At 66.8% G+C, this 23,238-nt stretch overlaps 1 protein-coding gene across 1 annotated transcript; it reads right to left on the bottom strand.

Moving 5' to 3' along the window:
• Positions 1-471: 471 nt before the first annotated feature.
• TRPM5 (transient receptor potential cation channel subfamily M member 5) lies at positions 472-14,152 on the bottom strand (the record flags this gene model as incomplete). Its single annotated transcript, XM_082845044.1, is given in 27 exon segments — positions 472-577; positions 933-946; positions 1,397-1,448; positions 2,161-2,290; positions 2,466-2,478; positions 2,480-2,648; positions 3,087-3,195; positions 3,198-3,224; positions 6,314-6,549; positions 6,605-6,697; positions 6,933-7,045; positions 7,444-7,491; positions 7,494-7,543; positions 7,546-7,555; positions 7,559-7,569; positions 7,894-8,017; positions 8,093-8,233; positions 8,308-8,519; positions 8,522-8,618; positions 8,882-9,000; positions 10,346-10,607; positions 10,708-10,829; positions 11,959-12,081; positions 12,084-12,141; positions 12,756-12,922; positions 13,522-13,726; positions 14,036-14,152. Coding segments are annotated over 27 exon segments (2,928 nt in total).
• Between the last annotated feature and the right edge of the window lie 9,086 nt (positions 14,153-23,238).

The raw sequence follows: 23,238 nt of genomic DNA, 5'->3' as shown, positions 1-23,238 counted from the left end.
ACAGCCCGGCACTCACTGTGAGAGCTGTCGGGGACGTGCGGTGGCAGCCGACACACACAGTCTTGGGTCTTAAAGGACAGAAATTCCAAGTGCAAGTGTTTCAGAAAAAGACCAGCGTCTTGGTGGGCGACACAGGTTGGGCATGGACTCCAAGGCAGCTAGCTGCCCACCTAACGGGAGGTGCCCCGCACAGGGCACTCAACAAGTGTCTGCTCTCCTGGGCCTGGCTGGTTGGTTCTGCTCGGGGTCCTGAGGGCTCTGCCTGTCAGGGGGGGCCCACGACACACCGCTGCACCCTGGGCCCAGGACGTCCAGGGAAGGTGCCGGGCAGAGCAGCGAGTGGTTCCTTTTGGCAAAGCCCCGAGCCACATCTTGCTGGGGGGCTCCACTGGAGGTGGGGGCAGGCCGGCGCGTCCATGGGGCCTGGGGCTCTGGGAGAGGTGGGCCCTGCGTGCAGATGGTCCAAGTGGCTCAGGTGTTCGAGGGCAGCCGGCCGGCCTCTGGGTGTTCCCTGCTGCCCAGGCCCCCTCCGTGGTCAGCAGAGGCCTGTGGGTTCCCACCACTGAAGTTCGGGAGTCTGGTGGGGGAAGGGAGGCCCCTCCTCAGCTGCTGGGCGCCCAGTGGGGCAGCCGGGGAAGGGAGAGGTGGCCCTGGCCGGCAGGGGGCGGGTGGGCAGCAGCCCAGTGGGGCCAGGCAGAGGCTCGGGAGTCTGGGTGGCCATGCCCTCACACCCTGGCTGGGTCGGTGGGCTTCATCAGAGGGCCCCTACCCACCCTGAAGACTGTGGTCAGCCAAAGGCCATCGGAGACGTAGGCCGGGCCCCTCCCAGGACAGGTGGGAAGCGGAGGCCCAGGGCAGCGGGCTGGCGGTGGGTTGCTCCCGCCCACCCTGCCCCAAGCCCACCCAGGACGTGTGGGGACAGCCACACCTACTCCAGTAGCTGTTCCTGCGGGCCAGCGTGTCGGCCATGGAGGAGGGGAGCGCCGTGCAGTAGCCGACCTGCAGAAGGGAGGCATGCTGGGAGCTCCCGGGCCACGCCGTGCCCGCCTCCCCTGCCCACCGGTGCCCACACTGCTCTGTGACCCTCCTCTGGTGGCTGCCTCTCGGAGGAGGCGGGGGGTGGGGGAGCAGGCCCTCCGGCACCGTGATGTGGGGAGTAGACGGTGAGGGGTCTTAAATGCAGGACCCCCCTGGGGAGAGTTGCAGGGTCTCCCGCTCAGGGAAGGGTGGGTACAAGTACGAAGCCCCAGGCCCTCCCTGCCCTCTCTGCCCTCCCTGCCCTGCCCCTGCCCTGCCCCTGCCCTGACTGCTGAGCCCCGCGGCCAGGCCCCTGCCCCGGGAGAGAAGGGCGCCCTGGTGTGCCTGCCTGCCTGAGACTCCAGACGCTCGACCCGACCCGCTTCTCCTGCTCTCTCAGGCCCGCGAGGTGCTTGGCTACGAAGTCCACCCTGGGATAGGAGCAGGCAGGCGGCAGGCCGCTAAGCGCAGGGCGGGGCGGGGCGGGGAGGGCTCCCAGATTGGGAAACCTTCCTGTCCTCCCCCATCCTGTGGCCCAGGCCCTTTGGGTGGGTTTGGGGGTCACTGAGCCTCTGTGGGCGCCTGAGTTCAGGGTGCTCTGGCCCTTCGGGCCTGGGTGCAGAGCTCTGCTGCACCCTCCCTGCAGGCACGGGGCGGGGGCGGGGTTCTGTCCAGCAGTGGTGGGCGGGGCTGTCCCCACCCCTCACCCGCAGGCAGGACCAGGCACGTGGGTCTGAGGGAGAGCAGAGAACATCATGAGTGTTGGCCCCATCCCCCAAATGCAGGGCAGGCAAGGCCCCAGCAGAGCTCTGTCTAGGGTCGGGAGGGAGGCCGTGTGCTGGACCGGGCCACATCCCTGCCCCTCTCAGCCCGTTTCCCCAGCTCAGACCCTGTGACGTGAGAGCCCACGCCAGCTGTAAGGCAGCCTGACGCCCAGCAGTGATCCTGGTAAAGACCTCACAGCCCCCAGTCCCATGGCGTGAGCTCCGCCGGCGCCTCTACTTACCGGCACCCTGCAGGGGAGGCGGCCAGCGCTCCAGGCTGGGCCCTTGCCCCTGTAAGCCGCCCCGTGGGCTCAGCACCCCAGGCCGCCTGCCACGCCCACCCAGGTGGGTGGGGCGGGGCGGGGCCGGGTCCCCGCACCTGTGGGCCGTCTTCCGCGGCAGCTCCTCCCCGCTGTCCTTCCTCCGCCTCTCCAGCTCGCTCAGGAAGTTCTCCTGCACCGCCTCCCAGGTGACCATCTTCTGGTCCAGGGGCTCCGGCAGGTCCCTCTCTGGGAAGGCCAGGCAGCCTCAGGGGCAGAGCCAGGCAGGAGGAGCCCTCCCTGTGGTGCGGCAGCCTGCAGGGTCACTGCAGACGGGGCCAGGGCGCGCTGCCCCTCCCCAGGCCCAGGCCCCCCCCCCGCCCCCCACCTCGGTCCGGGCAGCTGAGTCCAGCCCAAGCCTCACCCAGGCGCGCCCCCCTTCTGCTGGGCCTCCTTCCGGAAGAACCTCTTGAGCACCAGGTTCAGGTGGCTGAGGAGGATGAAGGGCGGGGCCAGGGCGGGGCGTTCGTGGTTCTCCACGATGAGGTGGTAGCGCTGGAACTTCCAGAAAGTGTCCGCGTTGCCCTGCACCACCTGGAACGTGTAGCTGCGGACGCGTGTGGGCGGCGGTGGGCACATGGCCCGGCTCCCTGCGCTGTTCCTGGAGTTCCAAGGGCTCCCCCCGCCTCGCCGTCCCCTCCTCCTGTGACTTCTCTCCACTCCTCTGGGGTCTTCCACTGCCCCATCTGCTGCAGCCTTCGCAGACCCGGGCCCTACTCCCTGGGGGGCGGCGGCCTGGGAAAGCATCGCCACTCCACCCACACGCACGCACCTGCCCTGCCCTGCACCACCTCCTAGGTGCCCTGACCTCCAGGCCCAACCCGAAGGGGAGCCACAGTTTTGGGTGACACCCCATTTCCAGGCCCCTCTTGGGGGCAGAGAGGTGAATGCAGCTTGAGGTCCGTAGGGCCAGGCAGGTCTGGGCCAGAGATGCTGGAACTAAGGGCCCCCCGACGTGGACGGAGCAAGGAGGCAGGGCGGGCACCTGAGCATGGCAATGAGCGAGTTCATTAGCAGCACGTTGGTGACCAGCAGGAAGGTGACCAGCCAGCTGGCGTCGAGGTTGGGGCAGGAGGCCGAGTCCTCCAGCAGCGGGGGTGCACGGAGCAGTTCACGCAGGCTTCTGAAAGGGGAGTGGGCTCAGTGCAGCTGGTGCGGGGCTGAGCTGCAAATGCCCTTGGGTATCGAGAGCTCCGTCCCGCAGTCGAGGCCACCCTGGGACAGAGGGCCCTGGTTAGGTGGCCAACTCTTGTGGTTTCCTGGGGATCACCTGGGCTTTGGCCCTGAGTTCCTGTCGTGGGACCCTCCAGTCCTTGGTGGCTGGCCTAGCGGTGCTAGCCCCACTTCCGCACTGCTGCTGGACCGAGCTCACAGCCAGACCGCAGGCTTTGGAGGCAGCGCCGAGGCCGTGTGGAGGACCCCGGTTTCTGCTGGTTGCTTCATGGGTCACCCCCAAGCACCACCACCACCGCCAAAGGCTCTGCTCAGAGCCAGTGTGGGGAGAGCTGGCCTCGGCAAGGGGAGGTGGAGTCTCTCCTGCAGGACTTCTCAGGGCCTTTATGGCTCTACTGCCTATCACAGGACTCTGAGCTAGGGGGCAGGTCTGCACCATTTCCAAAGCCTATGGAGGCAGAACACCCTTGACACGGATCACTGTGGGCATGGAGACAAGCCAGCCTCAAAAGTGCCCTCTGGGTGGGGCAGCCCCTCCCCTGCCTGCCTCTACCCCTGCAGGGCCAGCCTGGACCCCCACCCCATCCCAGGAGATGGGAGGAAGGTGCGGAGGAAGCGGGGAGAGTGCGCCTGCCCATCAAGAGGGCTTGTGACTCCAGGTGGCGACCTCCACAGGCCGTGCGCGTGCGTGCGTGCGTGTGCGTGTGCGTGTGCGTGTGCGTGCGTGGACGCAGACACACATCTGCACGTAGGCCTGTGTTTCTGTGACTGCCCCTCCCAGTCTTCATGCTGTGACTGAGTCCGGGGGGCACTGGGGGCCTCTGGCTCTGTGTGTGCCTGTGTCCCTGCCTCCCTGCTTGCGTGTCAGGCTGGCAGGGCCTGTTTCCGTGTCCGCGTGTCTCCCTTACGGGGGTGAGTCCCTCCTGAGTGAGTTACTGTGATGGGGGTTGGTGCATCCCCACGTGAGTTCCCTCCCCGCCCGCAGATCTGCCCGGCGCTGATGGGTGACCCTCCTCCCTCCCTCCCTCCGGCACCCCGAGAGGTGGGCCAGGGCCAGGCCTGGAAAGCGTGTCTGTGAAGCTGTAAACCTGTCTGATGGAAGCGGCTCCGTGGTCATGAGACCCCTGCGTCTCCCCCATAACTCTCAAAGGCACCACCAGGCTAGGCTGGGAAATGAGTTGTCCTTGTCTCTGACCTCCTAGAGCCCAGAGACGGAGCTCTGCCCTGGACGCTCAGCCCCCAGCTCCCGCGGGCGCATGTGGGGCAGGGAGGGCAGGGCGGCCACCGGGGAGCCCCGCGGGCTGCCTTCCCTCTCGGCCGTAAGTGAGGGAATTACTCTTAGCTGCACCACCGTGGGCTCACAGGGAGGGGCCGGGGGGGGCGGGGGAAGAGAGACAGGGAGGGAGACAGGGACCTGCGGGACCCTCCGTGCCGGCCCAGGCCCGGCCCTGGTCACGGACTTTCCACTGTGGAACTCGGCCTGGCAGCCACAGCAGCACTTCAGGCTGGACCCCCGGGAGTCTACACTCCGTCCGTCCTGCCCAGGTGGCCCCAGGCTCCTGGGGACCCCGAACCATGACAGAGTTCCCTTGAACCAGTGTGTGGCCGTGGGGGCGGGAGTGACCCCCCACCCCTGCCTGGTCCTGGGGGCGCCCACCTCACTTCCCTCCTTCCGAGGGGCCCCGTGGGACTGGGGCAGTTGGGGGTCATGGTAGCATCCGCCAGCAGGGGCCATATGGTGCGGGCAGGGAGGGCTGGAGGGCGGGCAGGGCCTCGTTAAACTAATGGCCTGGAAACTGGTGCCCACGGATGAGCAAACACCGGCCCCAGTGCCGGGGGCTGGGGGCCTAAGAAAACAGTGGAGGAAATGAGCCTGCAGAGCACCCTAATTAGGAGGCAAGTCCCATGACGGCCCAGCCCCCCCGCCGCCCCATCCTGGAGGCCTGTTTGCTTCGGTCACGTCCTCATCCCATCGACAAATATTTACCAGGTCGCGGGGCGCTGACCTTGCGTCATCAGCTGCAGTGGCCGCGGTCAGGCCTCAGGGACAGTGTGCCCGTGATCGCCCGGTGGGCCCCAGGTGGCCTCAGTCTGACACCAGCCTGAGCGAATGATCCCTCCGCCCCCCTCCTCGCGCCAGGAGTGCCCGGCAGGGCGGGTGCCCTGGGCCCTCACACTGGGCCCTGGCTGCTGGCCCACCTTGCTTGAGGGGCTGGTCCCCCCCTCCCCCTCCCCCTCCCCGAGTCCCAGCCATCCCAGAGCCTGTACAGGCATCCCCGCCGCCAGCCCAGGTCTCCCTGAGCCCCCATGGCTGAGCCACTCTGCCCCCCACACTGTGCTGACTTGTGGGAAGTTCTCAGAGCCTCCACCAGCCCCAGCGCCCCCAACCCCCCGTACAGGGGCCGCCCTGGAGACACCCCTCAGACAGACCACACACACCCGGCCGGAGATCAGGCACACACACTGGGTGGGTCCCCAGAAGCACAGATGCCATCAGGAGCGGCTTCCTAGCTAAGGGCCTTTCCAGCAGGTGGGCCCGAGGCTGGGTGCGGGGCCGAGTGGTTGGGGGCTGACAGGAGACCTGATGCCCACTGGGGACATGCCGGGGGGGTGGGGCAGCTGGAGGGCCCAGACCCCAGGTGACCTGCAGTGCCTACCCATCCCCCCTCCCGGCAAGCCTCCCTCCACCCCACCCAGCCTGCTCTCTCTCCCTGCAGCCCCGTCTCCATTTCCAGCCCGAGGCCCGAGTTTGGGGCCTCCGCAGCTGACACACATCAGCCCGGAGCTGTCCCCTGCCGGACGTGGCCCTGTGTGGGTGGGCAGGGCCTGGGGGGCCAGCCTCGGGGAGCCCCCGCTCTCAGCCACTCCAGGCCGGGGTCTCCTGTGACCCTCAAACACCCCTCTCAAGGGCCACACGTCCAGGGTCTTACAAAAGGAACGTTCATAACTGGACTCGGTTCAGCTGCACCTTGGGGTGGGGGTCCCACGTACAATGGGCACAGAGGACCCCCCACGCCCACCCCCAGGCTGCGTGCTGACCGTCGATCTCGTCCAGTGGGATCTGCCCGAAGATCTGTAGGTACGGCCGGTAGAGCACACGGCGGAGGATCCACTCCAGGCGCCCGTCACGGGGGTGCAGCAGCGCCTGGCTGGTCACGCCGTAGGCCACAAGCCACATGCTCAAGAGGAAGAGGAGGAAGAAGGCAGCATGCCCGGCACCACGAAGGAGGCCGCCGCCAGCGGTGAGATGGGTGGCCAGAGCCCCGAGCTTGCCGCTGCCCACCGGCACCCAGCCTCCCTGCCACTGCCCACCCTCCGCAGGGCCCTCACCGACTGCCCGGGCCACAGAGCAGCCTCTTCTCCGTGTCCAGACTGCCCAGCCCCTGCAGGTCCTCTGGGCCCGTCCTTAGAGGGGCCTCCTCACTGGGAGCACAGGGGGCCCTCAGGGACGTGGGAAGGGCACCCAGAGGCCCTCCACTTGGTCTCAGGCACTCAGCCAGCAGAGGAAGTGCTGGACACACTGCGAAGGGACATGGGTAGGGAGCGTGCATAGGGGGGCCCACACGGATGCTGGATGCGGCGGGGGCCGGTGCCGGGGACGTGCCGCCACCAGCCCCAGTGAAGCCCAAGGCCCCCCAGCCGCTCTGTCCTGACAGACCTGAAGGTGATGAGGTTGGTATACACGAGGCCCGGGCAGAGGAAGGCACCCAGCAGCCGCAGGATGGGCGTGCCCGCGGCCATGTCCCCCCACCAGATCTCGGTCAGGAAGGCCTGAAATAAAGGCACAGTTGCCCCCCCCCCCGCCCGCCCCCGCCTCCACACCTCTGCCCTGCTGTGCCCGCAGCAGGCCTGCCCTTCCAGGTTCAGCGGGAGCATCGCCCCTCCCAGCCCTGGCTCCTGGAGTTCCCGGAGCCTCCGCCCTGCTGGGGAAGGAAGACCCTTCGACGGGGCAGGCCCGGCTCGGGGGTCCGGGAGGGCTGAGCTGAGGAAGCGGGGTTTCTTCCGAGACTGGAGGTGGAGAAAGGGCTGGACGTTGGGGGGGCGGCCAGCTGAGGGGGCCCCCCACCCCCATGGCCAGGACACAGGCTGGGGGAGGCACGTGAGGGGGGTCGGCTGGGGCACCTCCTGTCTGCCCAGCCCCTCGCCCCACAGCCCTCCCCGGGGCTCACCTGCACCCCGTCGTGGGCAAAGAAGGCCTCGGTGTCGGCCTCGGTGGCCACAGGTGCAGACACGTGGCCCTGCTGCATGAGCGGTTCCGGCGCACCAGCTGTTACGGTAGCACTAGGAGAAGAGGTCTGCCCAAGGGCGCGGCCGCTGCCACGATGCCCAGGCCCGGCCCGCCTGCCCTCCTCCTCCGGCCGGCCCTCTGCCCTGTGCCTGCCTCCCAGGGGGCCGGTGAGGCCCGGGAGAGGCCGGCCACGCAGAGGCTGTCGGGATCCTGGGGGCCTCCCTCTCCCCGAGTGTCCCCGCCCGCCCGGCCACAAGGCCCAGCTGGCCCGAGCCTTGGAGCTGCGTCCTCGTCAGCCGTGTACCCTTCTGCCCCCATTAGGATTTTAGGGGGCGCCCCGTGGCCCCGAGGTGCACAGGGTCCCTGCAGCCCCCACTCCTCGGCTGCCTACCCAGGGCCAGCTGCTCGTGCTTGGCCTCACGCAGGGTGCGGCCCACCTCGGCCCCCGGCTCCAGGTGGGACATCTCTTTGAGGGTCTTGCAGGCGGCCAGAGCGGCTGCCACGCCCTCCTGGCCCTGGGAGGCCAGGTCTGAGCATGCGGCTGCCTCCCCCACCTCCCCAGGGACCCGGCCCCTCCCCGGAGTCCTCACCATGGCCCAGAAGTAGGTAGCCATCTCGTGGCGGTTCTGCAGCGCCGCCCACAGGAACAGGTCCCTCCAGGGGTTCTCGCTCCTCTGGTTCAGGTCCAGCAGCCCCTTCTGGCCCGTGGGCTGCCGGACCGGGCCCTGCTCCTGGAGGACGGGGGTGTCAGCCCGCAGCCGCGGCCCCGCCGGCGCCCCCCTCCTGCCGCCCGCTCACAGCTCACCGCCTGGTAGAGCCCACGGCAGGCGTTGTGCATGAAGTCCCTGAACACCCGCGACACCTCGTGCAGGGAGAAGGCGGGCGGCTCCCGGGCCTGCTGGGCGCCCAGCCCGGCCCACGTCAGCCGGCCTTCCTCGTGCTTGCGCTGCAGCAGGTGGAAGAGCAGGCTCTTGGGGGGCACCGAGCGGTAGAGCTGCTGCAGCCGCCCGTATGTCAGAAGTCCGCCACGTCGGCGCCACTGTCCACGAAGAGGCGCACGAACTCAGGCTTGCCGCTCACCAGCGTGTCCATCATCATGTCCTCCAGGTCGCGGGACTGGGCGGAGAGTGAGAGGGAGCCGGTGGGGTGGGCGTGGGGACCCTCGGCAAGGCCCCTGCCTGTCCCGCTGCGCCGGGTGGCCCACACCCGCTGCAGTTCAGCCCATCCTGCCTTGGGGGGCAGATGAGTGAGGCAGCAGCGGGAGGGGCCCCGGTCGCCCCCGGCCCGCGCAGCCACAGCTGGGCCAGGATGGACCCGGACACCACCTGCCCCAGCCCTCCACGCGTCCCCGCCCGGATCTGGCCACAGTCGGGCGGCACCTTCCGCTGCACGTCCCTGTTGAAGATCTCACTCCTGGCGATGTCCACGCGGTCCCAGGCCACGGGCAGCTTCAGCTCATCCGGGCAGTCCTGCGCCTCCTGGCTGCGGCTCTTGTGGGCTGCGGGCGGAGGAGGGGAGGGGGGGAGGGCGAACCTAGGCGCCGGCAGAGCCGCTGGGCACAGGGTCCCTCAAGGTGACTCTCCTAGACGCACAGCCACGGGAATGACGCTCTGGTTCGCTCCACACCCTCTAGATTCACAAGACATCCCAAGACCCCCAGGAGCCAATGCTGGGAGCGCCAGGACCCCAAGGGGACCCCAAGGCTGAACGGAAGAGCAGGGAGGCGGCGGCCTGTCTGGAGGAGGCTCCCCTCCCTTAAGGGTGTCCCAGCTCCCTGCCCCGCACAGCCCCTCCCTGCCTGGGCCTGTGTCCCCCACCAGCGGTCAGCCCCTCCACAGGCGTTTATGTCCAAGAAGAAGCACGTCAGGTGACAGCCAGAAAGTGGAGACAACCCGAGTGTCCATCAACAGAGGGACAGAGAAACAAAATGTGGAATATTACTCCACCCGAAAAAGGAGTGAAGCCCGACACAGGCTACAACGTGGACAGCCCCCAAAACGTCGTGCTCGGCGAAGGAAAGATGCCAGTGGCCACACAGTGTGTGATCCCATTCGCAGGAAATGCCACAAGTAGGCAAATCCTTAGACACGGCAGATTCGGGGTTGCGGGGGGCTGGGGGAAATCGGGGTGACTAGCAGGGCTCTTCTGGGTGGTGGAAACGTTCTGGAATCAGTAGTAACGGTGCACAACCTTATGAAAACGCTACAGCTCCCTGAATTAATTGAACACTTTAGTTTCTTAAATTGTGATAAAATATAGTAACATAAAACTTGCCAAAGGCAGGACTTTCTACGGATTTGCACGGAGGCCTTGCACGGAGGTCTCGGTAGGCTCTGTATTCCTCCAGTTCTGTTACACGTGCTGCCCCGCCGAAGCGAGCAGTGACCGGTACACACGCCCACACGCTCGCACGCTCGCTCACACGCCCACACGCTCACACACACAGCAGAGTGCAGCCGTGCCAGGGGTCCCTCCCGGCCACTGACAGCCCCCAGGCGGCGGCCTTGCCCCTGGAGGCCGAGACCCAGGACGGGGCAGGGCTGGGAGCTGGTCAGCCATCTGCCTCTGCCCGGTGCCCTCCGCAGGCCTACCAGCGGGCGCGGCCAGGCCTCACCTTTCACCAGTGCCTTGAGGATGGACAAAGGCCCCGAGTTGGCGCCTCAGGCCGGGCACGTGGTATACGACCCCATGTACCCCCGTGAGAATGCCAGCCCTCTGCCCGCTGGGCCCAGGGCAGCCCCACCCACAGACCGAGGCTCCGCCCCCAGGCGTGAGGGCCTGAAGCAGGGGTGAGCACGGGAAGGTGGTGTAGCTTTGCAGCCAGAGGGGCCAGGCATGGGCACTGCAGGGGGAGGGGTCCGGGGTAGGCACCAGCGCTTGGCCCTCCTGACTGCGGTCTTGGCCGGTACATACCAGTTCTGTCCAGTGCACGATGTCCTCCCAGGAGAAGTTCTCACTGGGAAACTTCTCTCTAAACTGCTTCTCGGCCACCTGGGGCACCAGGAGGTGGGGCTGGTTCGTCAGGGCAGCAAGCATGTCGGCGACGCGCCCCGAGCCCGCCATGATGAGCCACGGGCCGGCGTGCTCCACGGCCCTGGACGTCCTGTGAGGCGGGTAGGGAGGACCAGCAGGCCGAGTCAGCTCCAGGTCCATCCCTGCCCTGGCGGGGGCCCGCAGGAGGCCCCCACCTGCCGCCGCTGCCTACCTCCAGGGTGCTGGGGTCACCGTCGACCAGCAGACAGAGGATGGGGATCTCGATGCTGCTGGAGCAGATGCAGCACGAGGGCCACCCAGGTGCCCGGGCGAGCGGAGGGCCTGGGACCCTCCCTGTGGGGTGACCACCATGGCCTCAGACCATCAACTTGCCACGTTTTCTGGGCAAACTCCAGCCAAGAGGCTTTTTCTAGAGAAGTGCGGGCTCCAGGCTGCCCCGTCACCCGGGACAGGATGCCAGCCCCGCTCCTCACTATGCGACGTGGCCGCTTCGTGGCCATTTAAACCTCAAGTTGAATATTCAGCCCCTGGCTGCACCAGCCACATTCCGGGGGCCTGGCATCTCCCTGCATCAGGGCAGAAAGCTCTATCGACCACCAGGTCATCCGAGGCCCACGGAGCACGTCGAAGAGGTAAAGGAGGGGCGCTGGTCAGATTTTTCCCCAAACAAACCAGAAATGAGACTTCTGAAGGTGAAACCTCAGAGAAGCCTGGACCTGTGGGTAGGCTGTGTGGGAGGAGCCCGGCAAACTGCTGGGAGGACTCCAGGCAGGCGGGATCGTCCCCCCCGCCCCACCCCCAGCAGGGGCCCCTCTAACTCCTAAGGCGCCTTCTGAATGAATGTGGGGGATGCTGGGGTTGCGTGGGCCGCCAGGCGTCAGGAGCACAGGGCTCAGCGCTGCACCCACGTGGTGATGGTTTAAACACAGCTTCGGTTGTGTTTTCATTAAAGGGTGCTCAGTTGACAGACGCTTCACGTTGCTTACACATTGTAGGCAATTATACGTATCTTGTTTATGAATAGTCGTGCACTAGCGTTAGCAAATCCAGCTTTCGAACCCGCCACTGGCCGCAGCGGTGCCCAGGCCTCGGACAACACTGCCTCCTGGTGGCACCTTACGTCGGGCCAGTGGAGGGAAATAGGCTTCTTGAAACTGGGAAATCTCTTTTTCTTTCCAAAGCTCGGAGCCCACCCACAACCAGAGCCTCTAGCCAGGGGACCCCCACTGGAAATCGACCTACAGCTACTCCCCACAGCTGTGTCCCCTGCCGCCGTGGCTGGCAATCCCCCCCCAGGTCTTCCCAGTGGCCTGAGTCTCACCGCTCTGGCGTGCTTTGTGCCTTCAGCCGGGAATGCCCTTCCCTGCCCCTCCTGGTGGTCCTTCCAGCCCCGTCCACACGCTGTGACCACCCCCATCCCATGTTCCCTGGCAGCCTCCCTGGGCACCCAGGCAGGCCTCACCCCTGTAGCCAGTCCTTTGCTCCGAGATGTGCTTCTCCAACCTCAGCCGCAGCTCTGCGGGCTCGCTGACCATCCCAGGGGTGCCCGGGTCCACCAGGATGAAGTGGGAGTGGTTGTTTTCCGGGGGCAGAGGGGGCCCTGGTTGCCACCATCGTCCATGGGGTAGTGGACAGGGCTGTCCTCCTGGGTCCCCCGTGCACGTCAATGAGGCCTGGGCAAGGCTTCTGTCCAGGGCCCCCGCCCTCCAGATGGAGGGAGGGCTGGCTGCTGTTTCGGGGGGCCCAGAGGCAGGCACAGGGAGGGGACCCTCTAGACAGAGCCCGGCGCTGGGGGGAGCTTCTCTCACAGGGCCGCCTGGGCCTCATTGGACCTGCTTCAGACCCCTCCCCATGCCGTTCCCTGGGCGATGCTGCCACCTGCTGGCCACATGCTGGGCACGCGGCTCCCAGCTCCCCCTCTGGCCCCTCCCCTTCATCCCCCTCCCCTTTCCTGCCTTCCCCCTTCTGCCCTCCCCCTCCCCTGGCTCTGAGTCATTTCACTGCCTCAGTCCTTCAGAGCAGCCTTGCTTCCCCCCCCACGCCCAGGCCCGTGAGCCCCCGAGGTCAGGGGCTGGTCTGTCCACTGCTGGCCTGTCCAGTGTGGGGAGACTCAGTCACAGGTGGAGGGCTGTGGTCAGCTGCGAGGCTGCCTTGGTGGCCTCCATAAGGCATGCCCTCCTGCCCTGGGGGGGCCGATATTCGGGGGCCTCCCAGGCCCACCATGTCCCAAGGCCACAGTGCCCCGAGCCCGACACTCACCTGGGCGTCGTCCAGAAGCTGACAGTGCAGCACGCGGCCCAATGAGGCAATGCCGACGGCTACCACGTGGGCCTTGGTGGACGTGCTGGCCAGTGAGTGGTCACACACAGCCTGTCCGACATACCGGGCAAGGCCCACACGGAGTGCACTGGTCAGGATCCAGGCACCTGCAGACCCGGGAGTCACTGCGCCCAGCGGCCCCAGGGCCCCCTCCTGCCTTTGGGGCATCTGCTGGGAGCTGGCCCCCCCAGACGCCATCTGGACAGAACAGGCCACGACTCTGTCCTGTGGCCTGTGCTGGGCCAGAACCCAGGAAGGTCTTTCCAGATTACAAAGCCCTCAGCCCAGTGGGTGCACAGACCGGGCTTTTTGTCTTTTCTACAATCAATCATTTCTGGGGTGAAGAAGACCAGAGACCCCACGTCCTTGACTGGGTTTTCTGAAGGCCCAGCCGGCCTGAAAATAAAGCCCAGAAGTTTGATTCTGACCCCAGCGACTGGCCAGATTCCTCGGGCCCGATTCCTCCCCCGAGGGAAGCAGAGGGGGCGAAGGGGGCCCACCCACGGGCAGCGGGGTGTGGAAGCTGGCGCTGCCCCGGGTGTCTCGCTGAGGCCTGTGGGCCCCACGGGGTGGCCGGACCCTCCTGGGGAAGAGGCTCCTCTGCTGCGTCCCCAGGGCTGCTCCCACTGCCACCGTGGCACTGTCGGGGAAGGGTGGCCGTGGGGTTAGCGGGCTGCGGGGCCGAGGCCCTGGCCCGGGGCCTCACGTGTGCTCTGAGCCGGCTTCACCAGCCCCTCTCGCAGGACGTCCCTCAGCCACGGCTTCAGGGCAAAGGGCCGCTCCTCGCCCACCAGCGACATGAGTGTGTTGGGCATGGGGGTACTGAGTATGGGGGTGCTGGGCACGGGGGTACTGAGTATGGGGGTGCTGAGTATGGGGCTGCTGGGTAAGGGGGCCCTGGGCACAGAGGGCTGGGCTCCACGGGGTGGGGGGGGCAGGGTCGCAGCCAGAGGCTGGGGGCTCCCGCAGGCCCCGTCTTGACCTGCTGTGTGACCTGGGCGTCCCCATCCCCTCAGGAGAGGCTGAGGCCGGAGAGAGGAGGGTTCTGGACACGCTGTGCCTGGGCATAGGAGGCAGGAGCCGGAGGGCGCTGCCAGCTCCTCAGCTGTCTCTGCCTGGGGCTCTGAACAGCCCCCGGGCACCCGCCACCCCCGCTGTGGGAGAGCGGGCGCCGGGGCTCAGTGTTGCGGGGAGGACGTGGGGTGCGGGCAGCCTCTCACCTGGCCTCGCTTCTTCCCAGACCCCCCGAATTCGATCTCACCCTGGCACAGGCCCGGCCCCTGTTGGTCGCCAGCACCCCCGTGGCTGCCAGGACGGGAGCCCCCGGCACCCTGCATGGGCCCTGTCTGCAGGGACAGAGCCCACTCCTGAGGGCACAAGAGGCAAACGCTGCCCCCCTTCCTGCCAGAGGCCGGGGCCGCCTTCGCCAGGGGAGCCCCTCTCCCCAGACGCCACTCTGGCGGAAATGGGGGGCCACGAAGAGGGTGTCTGCCCCGGTGCCCTTCCCACCGGCCGGCCCTCCTGAAGCCCCACCGTGTGGCTGCATCTCCCCTCCCCAGCCCCGCCTCCTGGCCCAACGCCCACCCCCAGTACGCTCCCACGTGCCCCTCCCTGGGAGCAGCCGGCCACGCCCGTCGCCACTTCTGCAGAGGCTTTGGCAGGGGGGTTCCTGGAAACCCCGAAAGGCTCAGTGGAAGTCTCGCAGCCCACCCGCCCCACACCCCTGTCAGCCCAGGACACGGCTGGGTGTGCCTGGAGCCCAGGCAGAAAGCAGGTGGAAGGCAAGCAGGCGAGGCCTGTGTACACAGCTCAGGTGCACGTGGACCTGGGGGGCTGGGCGGGAGCCAGGTGGGCCCAGGAGGCCCGGGGAGGGAAGGCTCTAGCCGTCCCCCGCCCCTCCCACCACCCAGGGACCTTACCACCAAGCCCTCACCCCTGGCCCAGCGCTGCCCACGTGCCTGGCGGGGTTGGCACATTAGCAGAGACTCGGGAGCCACGCCAGGGTCCCAGGAGAGGCCCGAGTGACAAGGACCTGGGTCCCATCAACCTGCCTGACAGCAAGCACCCCCAGCGCCTCCCGGACCCACTGCCGACGGCTGCCAGCCAGGGCCCAGCCCGGCCCCCCACCACCTGCCCACGGCTCCGTATGGCCCCCACTGCCTGTCTCCAGTGGCTCCTCTGCGGGCTCAGCGGGGAGAGCACGCCCGCCCTGCCCCGCCCTTCCAGAGCCTGGGGCCAGAGCACAGGAGGGGCAAAGGTCTTCTCAGAGCCGGTGGGACCCCAGGTCCCAGGAGACCTGAGAGGCCCACCCTGTGAAGCTCCGTCTCCTTGGTCGCCCCGTCCATCACGGGTGTCGGCCGCGCCCCGTTCGGCTGGGGTATTTTCCCAGCTTCTCCAGGGTCAGCCCCACCCCCTGGACGGATGGGGCCCTTTGGGAGAGGAGAATGAATCTCTCCGTAAAATGCTTTCCTACAGCGGCTCGGTTCTCAAGGCCGGGCCAACCCTTTGTTTCTTGGAGAGGGGCCACCTGGGTACACAGGAGGGGCTGGTGGAGGGGCACCTGCAGGCATGACATGGTCCTCCCACTGTGTCCCCCAAAATCATGTGTCCAAGCCCTAGTTCCTGGTGCCTGTGAATGCGCCTTTTGTAGAAATGAGCTCTTTGCGGATGTCATCAGTCTAAGAGGAGGTCATTAGGATGGGCCCTCATCCAGTGGCCTGAGTGTCCTTATGAGAAGAGGGAAGAAGCCCAGTGAAGATGGAGGCAGAGAGTGGGGGGATGCGGCCACAGCCCAGGGACGCCTGGACACCCAGAGGCTGGAAGAGGCAGGCAGGACCCTCCGCTGGAGCCGCTGGAGGGGGCTCGGCGGGGCAGCACCCTGATTTGGGATTCTGGCCTCCAGAGCAGCGAATCAGTTCCCGTTGCTCTCGGCCGCCTATCCGTGGGACTTTGTCACAGCTGCCCAGGCCGCTCATACAGCCCGTATCTTGTCCCTTCCCCCGTGCCCACACCCAGGCCCTGTCCCCAGACACTAGCCTCCAGTATTAAAAACCCATGATCACCAGCTTGGAAAGGCCATATTCAAATCCCACCCCTCTGCGCTCCCTGCTCTTCGGTGGGAAGCGGGAGGGTTTGCATCCGCCCCGCCCCCCAGGGCTGGGCCTGATGCTGTTGGTACCAAGAGCCTCTGAGGCCCGGCCCTGCCAAGACACGGAGGGGAGTGGGGAGACCTGCACGCGACCACACAGCCGGGGGAGGCTAGACCTGGCCTGGGCTTGGGCACCGGCCAACGCTCACCCCGTCGGCACTGCTGCCCTCTGGGTTATAACCGCAGGGGTGTCCCAGGGCGGCTGTAACGAGCGACCACCAACCGGGCATCTTGAAACAACAGGCGTTGATTCTCTCGTGGTTCTGGAGGCCAGAAATCCCAAAGCAAGGTGTCGCAGGGCTGAGCTCCCTCCGGAGGCTCGAGGGGAGGGTCCTTCCTGCCTCTGGCAGTTCTGGGGGCTCCAGGCGTCCCTGGGCTTGTGGCCACAGCCCTCCAGCCTCTGCCTCCGTCTCCAAGTCCCTGTCCAAGCCTCCCTCTCCTTATAAAGACACCGGTCATTGCATGAGGGCCTCCCTACTCCGCTACGACCTCATCGTAACTAACTGCTTCGGCAAAGACCCTCTTTACAAATAAGGTCACGTTCTGAGGTTCTGGGTGGATATGAATTTGGGGGACACTCTTCAACCCCAAAGGGGTTGCCCCATGGGCAGCGACATGGGATGTGTTCGCATCATGCGGGGAGGGGGGCGCTGAGCAGGGGCCCGGGGCCTGGCACCCCTCCCGCCGCTGGACGCACCCCCGGCCCGGGCTGTGTGCAGGGACTGGGCAGCACCGCTGTGCTCATAGGCCCAGAGCCTCGGGTTTGCTCCATCAGGGAGGGGGACCTGGAGGGGGCGGCGGGGGGGAGGGTGCTATGGGGCTCCCCGACCCCTAGCCCACGTCGCCCTTTCCTCACTGGCAAGGCAGGGGTCTTCACCGTCCCCGGGGCCACGACCTGCACCCCTCACCCCACACCCTGAAGGCCTGGGCCCGAACCCTGGCTTCCCAGCCACGGGGGGCCAAGGGGGCATTGGGGTCCTGTGCTGAGAGCTGGGGGGGGCACTGGGCCAGACGCCAGGCAAATGGGGTCCCAGTCCACCTGGCCCTTCCTGGCTGTGTCACTGGGCAAGCCCCTCACCTGCTCGGCCCCTCTGCTCCTCCCCGAGATGGGAGGAGAGGGCACACAGGGGTCCCACACTCAGCAGGGCGGCGGTCAGCACGGCAGCCCCCGGCGCCCAGTGAGGACACGGGTCTCCCGGGCCAGGAGCGGAGGTCACGGCTCGGGGAGGGGGCAGAGAGGGGGCACAGGTGCCCACGCGCTTGTGAGCCCCCCAGTGGGACAGGCACCGGCTCTGAGCCCTGGCTCCCTGAGTCTGGCCCCCAGGGCCGTGGGGCCACCCCCCTGCCCAGACCCACCCCGAGCCCCCCTCGCCTGCAGAGGGACCGTCTGGAAGGCCGGGCTCTCCCCAGGCTCCAGAGAAGGAGATGGAGACGAGAGGCAGCCTGTGGCCGGGGACGAGGGTGCCCCCACTCCCGCTCCCTGCTGGGGGCTGGCGGCCAGGGCGCCTACCTGCTTGCTTTCCCCCCGGGCCCGGACACGCGGCTGCTGGTCAAGGAGCGGGTGGGGGTGCCCACAGCCTGGCGCCCGCCCTTCCTCCCCCCTGCCACCACGTCCGGCACCTGGGCAGCCAATGCCGTGACCTGCGCCGGGCGCCCCTGATCTCCGTCCCACCCGGCCCACAGGCCTGCTGCGGCCAAAGCCACGGGGCGCGGGGGCCAGCCTTCCCCAGGCCTGCCGGGTCCCGTGACCCCCTTGGGCGTGACCAGTCTCCCGGTGCCAAGAGGTGGCCCCGTGTGGGGCTGGCTGCCGCCCCTCCCTCCCTCCGCGGCCTGGGGACGGGAGGGGCCGGCTGTGCCACACCCGTGTCTCCGCCTCCCAAAGGCCCCCAGTTGATCTCTGCAGCAGGTGGGAATGGCCGCCTCCAGGGGGTGTGGCCAGCCGTCCCGTGGAGGACGCGTGGGCAGAGACTGGGCCCACAGAGCCGAGAGGCGCGGGTGCCCCGTGTGCGCTGTACCGGAGGGTGGCACAGCTGGGCCAGCTGTCGGGTGGTCAGCACGGCAGGCTCCGCACAGACACTGTCCCTTCGAGCAAGGGCAGCACGGGGTGGCCCTGGAGCCCCACAGTCCCGGCTCACACCCTGCCAATCCTTCGGGCTCCTTAACTCTGGGCCTCAGCTTCTCTGAGAAAATGGGGATCTGAGTAGCCCGGCTTCAGGGAGCTTGCGGGTAACACGTGAGAACAGACGACACTTCTGTGTGCCCCTTCCCCAGAGACCCCAGGACCCCCTCCCAGGGACCCCTCATCCCCTGAGGTCTGGAATGGCGGGGAGACCCTGTCCAGGCCCTGTGCTCTGGGGTCCCCCGTGGCCTCTCAGGTCTGGCCCGTTGGCCACCAGGGGGCGCACCAGGACCGCAGGCTGGTGGAGGTGGCCCTGCCGGTGGAGGCCGCTTGGCCCTGGACACGAGGGCTCCGTCCTGGGCTGGGCATGTCCCATCGATGGGCCTGGAGCCCACCCAGGGAGGAGAGGGGCCGCCTGACGATCCCTCAGGAAAGACTGGATTCCAGATAAGTGGGGCTCCAGGGCAGGGACCCCACAAACCCTCGGGGCCTGAGACCCTGTGGACGAGATTCTGAGGGGGAGATGTAAATCTTGGGGTTCCTGGGCGAGGGCCAGCCCCAGCCCAACTGAAAGACCAGCCTGGGTCCACACCCCCTGCTGGCCTGGGGCCTGGCCCCGCCGTGGGTCCTGCCAGCGTCAGGGGTATATGCAGAGTGAGGGGATCTTCCCAGAGCCTCCGAGCCTGGGGGCGGGAGGCACACGGTGCTTGGCCGCCTCCCACTCTCTGTTCCAGGCCTGCCGTCTACCCCGGCCTCCTGGATGCTCCTCTCCAGCCACCCCCAGCCCAGTACCAGGCTGGGCTCCTTCCCTGCCTACAACCCTCCGTGGCTCCCTATTACTCCACAGTAACACCTCACCACGAGACCGCAGCCCTGCCCCGCCCATTGCCCACCTCTCCAGCCGTCTGGCCTCCCCCTTGCCCTCTCGTCCAGCCTCAGAGCCTCCTCTTCTGCCCAGCCCCGTCCCCCTCGTCCCCCCCCTCCCCCAGCCACATCAGCTCACGGGCCTCCCTGGGTCTCTCTCTCCACATTACCCGGCATCACTTTCCAGGGAGCCTGACCCTCTGAAGGGACCTTTCATTCACTGGCATGCTGTCTGTCTGCTTCCTGCCTGGGGGTCCCGGCCAATGAGCCTCCCGGGCCCAGAACAGGAGCTGCTGGGAGGACACACAGTGAGCGAGTGGATGCGGGGTGTGGACGTGCGTCTATGCAGGGAAGCCTTGTGACTGAGGGGCTGCGGCCAGCGTGGGCTGTGTTCAGGCGGGGCGCCACTGAAGGGAGGAGGTGCCCGGGGGCCCCCCGCACCCGCTGCCGTTGTTGGGGGGACGTCCCAAGTTCTGCCTTCTGCTCCGTTTCCAGCCGCCTCCACCCCCTGTCCTACAACTGGGTCCAGGGCCGGAGCCACTCGGGACAGGACTGAGTTCACACGACTACACTTGCTTTGGGGGAGAGGCCACGCCTGGCAGAGCGCACGCCAGCCCCCAGGCCTCTGTCCCTGGGCCCACCGTCTTCTGTCCCCGGCTGAGGCCTGGGAGGGAGGGACATATGCATACGCCCCGCCCCCGACAGAGGCCCCGCCCCTCCCCGTGCAGGCTGGGTGCCTCGTGGGGCTTAATTTGCAGGAAGACTCAGCCTCCCGAGCCGCCTCTGGTCTTTGTCTCCCAGGACGGGAGCCACGACTCAGAGAGGGGCCTGGCTGGCCCTGGCTCTCCCTGCTGGCCTGGGGGCCTCCTCCGACCCGGTGCCTCTCTCGGGTCTGCGTGAGGTCGAGACTCAGGCCCTCGGACAGGAAGCGCCCTGCCCTGGTGCTGGGGGCGGGGAACGCCACCTCTGGCCACTCCTGGGGGGAGAGCGCAGGGCGAGCTCCGCGGGACGGGCCACCGTCCGCCGCCTCTGGGCTGCCCCGAGCACCCGTGGTGAAGGCTGAGAGCCCGGTGCTTCACCCCGTCTGAGGGTCGTCCACGCCGAGTAGCCCAGACTTGCCCCCCACCTTGCCGACCACACACACGCCCAGGCTTCTGTAGCACCCCCCTCACGGGACTCGGGGGACGCCCACAGCTCTGAAGCTGCGCCTCATGGGCCCTCACCGCCCCAGCCGTGGCCAGTATCCTCCCCCTGCTGCTGTCTCAGATGCAGGGAGAGAGGCCGGAGAGGCCCAGCTGGGGCTGAGCCGAGACTCGGGCATGGTCACGGGCCCAGGCTCACGCCCTCTCCCTCCCGCCATCCTGTCCCGGAGTTTTTTGGAGTCCAGGAAGGAGACACCCCCAGCCCACTCCCCTCTTCCCCTCGGCGCCTAGTGGTAAACGCAGACCTACAAATACGGGAGCGCCTCCTGTCCCACCCGTCACCGAGGAGCAGCCGTCCACTTCAGCCCCGAGAGCAGGTGCCACTGTGGAGCGCCGGGCAGGCTGCTGGCCCGGCCTGCGTGAGGGGCGGCCCCCGCTGAGTCCCTGGACAGCTGTGGGTCCAGGTCCTGATGTGAAGCGGGGACGGTGATCCCACCGCCTTGCAGGGCCTGTGTGGGAGGAAGAGCGCTTGGAAGAGAGCCGGCCTTAGAGCTCCCGGCAAGAGTCCCATGCGAGGACCAGTGTGTGCGTGTGCACGTACACAGCGTGTGTAAGTGTGAGGATACCCCGCGCGTGTGTGTGTGTGTGCATGTCTGTGGACGCACAGGCTCTTGCCCTGCAGGTGCAGCTGGAGCACGTGGGCATCGGGCCAGGGGGACCACAGCTCCACCAGGCCTCAGCTGCCCCTCTGTCCCCTTCTTCTCGGCCCCCGAGGAGCCCGAGAGACTGATTCTCCCTCCCTGGGGGTCAGTTAAGGCTCAAACCACAGGCCTCTGTGGACCCCCCACCCCATTCTCCCAAGCGCACCATCGCCTTGCCCTCGACCGTCGTGTCACCTGCCAGCTCGTCCAGTCATTCAACACAGATTTGCTGAGCAACATGTAGGCGCCAGGACTGTGCTGGGGGTCAGGTGACATGCAGACAATGAACAAAGAAGCAAGTAAGAAGCAAATTTTAAAAAAGAAATGACTAAAATGGTTGTAGAGAAACATAAAGCAGGCAAGAACCTGGATGGACGATGGATGGACGGTTGGGGGAATTTATTTTTAAATGGTCAAGGGATACCTCATTGGGAAGGTGACATTTGTGCAAATAATTGAAGGAAAGGCGGTTCATCTGCCCATCATCATTCACTTACCCACCCCTATCCATCCACCCATCCATTCACCTGTCCGTCCATCCACCCATCCAGCCATCCATCCATCGTCCATCCATCCCTCCATCCATCCATCCCTCCATCCACCCAGCCATCCACCCACCCACCCACCCATCCATCCATCCATCCCTCCATCCACCCACAAATCCATCCATCCATCCATCCACCCACCCATCCATCCATCCACCCACCCATCCATTCATCCACCCATCCATCCTCCATCCACCCACCCATCCATCCATCCACCCACACATCCACCCACACATCCATCCATCCATCCATCCACCCACACATCCGTCCATCCCTCCATCCACCCACAAATCCATCCATCCATCCATCCATCCTCCATCCACCCACCCATCCATCCATCCACCCACCCATCCACCCATCTCTCCATCCCTCCACCCATCCACCCATCCCTCCATCCCTCCACCCATCCACCCATCCCTCCATCCCTCCACCCATCCACCCATCCATCCATCCCTCCACCCACCCACACATCCACCCATCCCTCCATGCATCCACGCCTCTCTCCAGTCACCCACTCACCCTTTGTTAACTTCTCCTGGGCGCCTGGACTCAGAGGTGAGTGAGTCAGCCTCAGCCCTCAGGGGCCCACACGCGACGGGGAGGGCAGCTCTCACCCCCCCCCCCCCCACCCCGGGCTCTGGCAGCTATCGGGGGAGGAGGTGGTGGCTGGGCGAAGCACTCCACCACGTGGCACGTGAGGTCCTCGTGTGGCTTCTCCCGGGTCTGTGTGTCTCACAGAAAAGCTCACCATCCCCTGCAGGCAGGGCCTGGCCTCCCCTGAGCAAGGCTGGGAACTCAGTAGTCACCCCGTAAACACCGGCAGGTCGGCTGAATCCTTCCTGCCTCTTCCTCCTCCGCGCACCCCTGCTTTGCTGTTGGCCCTCCACCCGGCCTCCCTGCCTCCCTCCCTCCCCGGCCCAACCAGCTCACCTGCCCTCTGGGTCCACTCTTGGTTTAGGCCCTGCACGGGCTCCGGTTCTGCGGGGTGGACAGCGTAGCTCCAGAGGGCCAGCCCCATCGGCCGAAGAGCCAGGTCGGCAGCACCAGCAAGGTGGACAAGGGCCCTGGCTGGGAAACGGCTACCGCGGCCTCACAGGATCAAGCCCAGGTCTCCCACCTCCCTTCTCCCAGCGGCCGGGGACACCCGGCAGCTCTCCAGTAAGGAAAAGCTTACTGGCTTATCAGATGACCCAGCACAGACACCGCCTGGGCTCCTGGAGTGCACGGCGGCCTGCTGCCCCCAAAGCGTCAGCTGCGGGCAGTGGGCGGTGGGCAGGTGCCCTGGGACGGTGGGGAGGTCTCAAGTCCCGGTGATCAGAATCGGGGCATGTCGGGCCCCGGTCCTCACTCCCCAGGCTGCGTGGGCCAGGCACGTGTCCCCAAGGGTCCCAGGAAGCTCGGAGGTCCCTGACTTCACCCCATCAGGTCACACAGGAAACTGAAGGATCAGTGCACATTTTCTGGGTGAGTTCACCAAAGAGGGCCCAAGATGGTGAAGGTGCATCCTTGCAACAGCTGGACTGGCAGGCTGAAATAAACTCAAGTCAATTTCACAAGCCCTGAGGCAAATTCCCAGCAAAGCTACTACAAGGTGGCCCTGCCAGCTGGAAGCTGACCCGAAACCCCAAACCTGATTTTTCTGCCCAGCGATACGGCTCCTCAGGGCTCCTGTGAAGGTGACCCTACCAGGTGCCAGCTGCCCCGGGGCCTGGTCACTGGGCTTTGGATTCTCGGGCTGGTCCCTAAGACGTTCCCTTGGAAGGGGAGGGGGAGGCTCAGGGGCCGGTGGGAGGGCACCTCGGGGTGCTTGCAGCTCCGGCCACGATGCCCTTCACTGACGCCGAGCACTTCCACCCCGCCGCCCCAGCACAAAGCAAGTACCGGCGGCCCCAGACTTTCCTCTT

This window comes from Leucopleurus acutus (assembly GCF_964270905.1).
Source record: "Leucopleurus acutus genome assembly, chromosome: 8".
NCBI classification, from domain to species: domain Eukaryota; kingdom Metazoa; phylum Chordata; class Mammalia; order Artiodactyla; family Delphinidae; genus Leucopleurus; species Leucopleurus acutus.
This window is presented reverse-complemented; position numbering and strand designations above follow the sequence as displayed.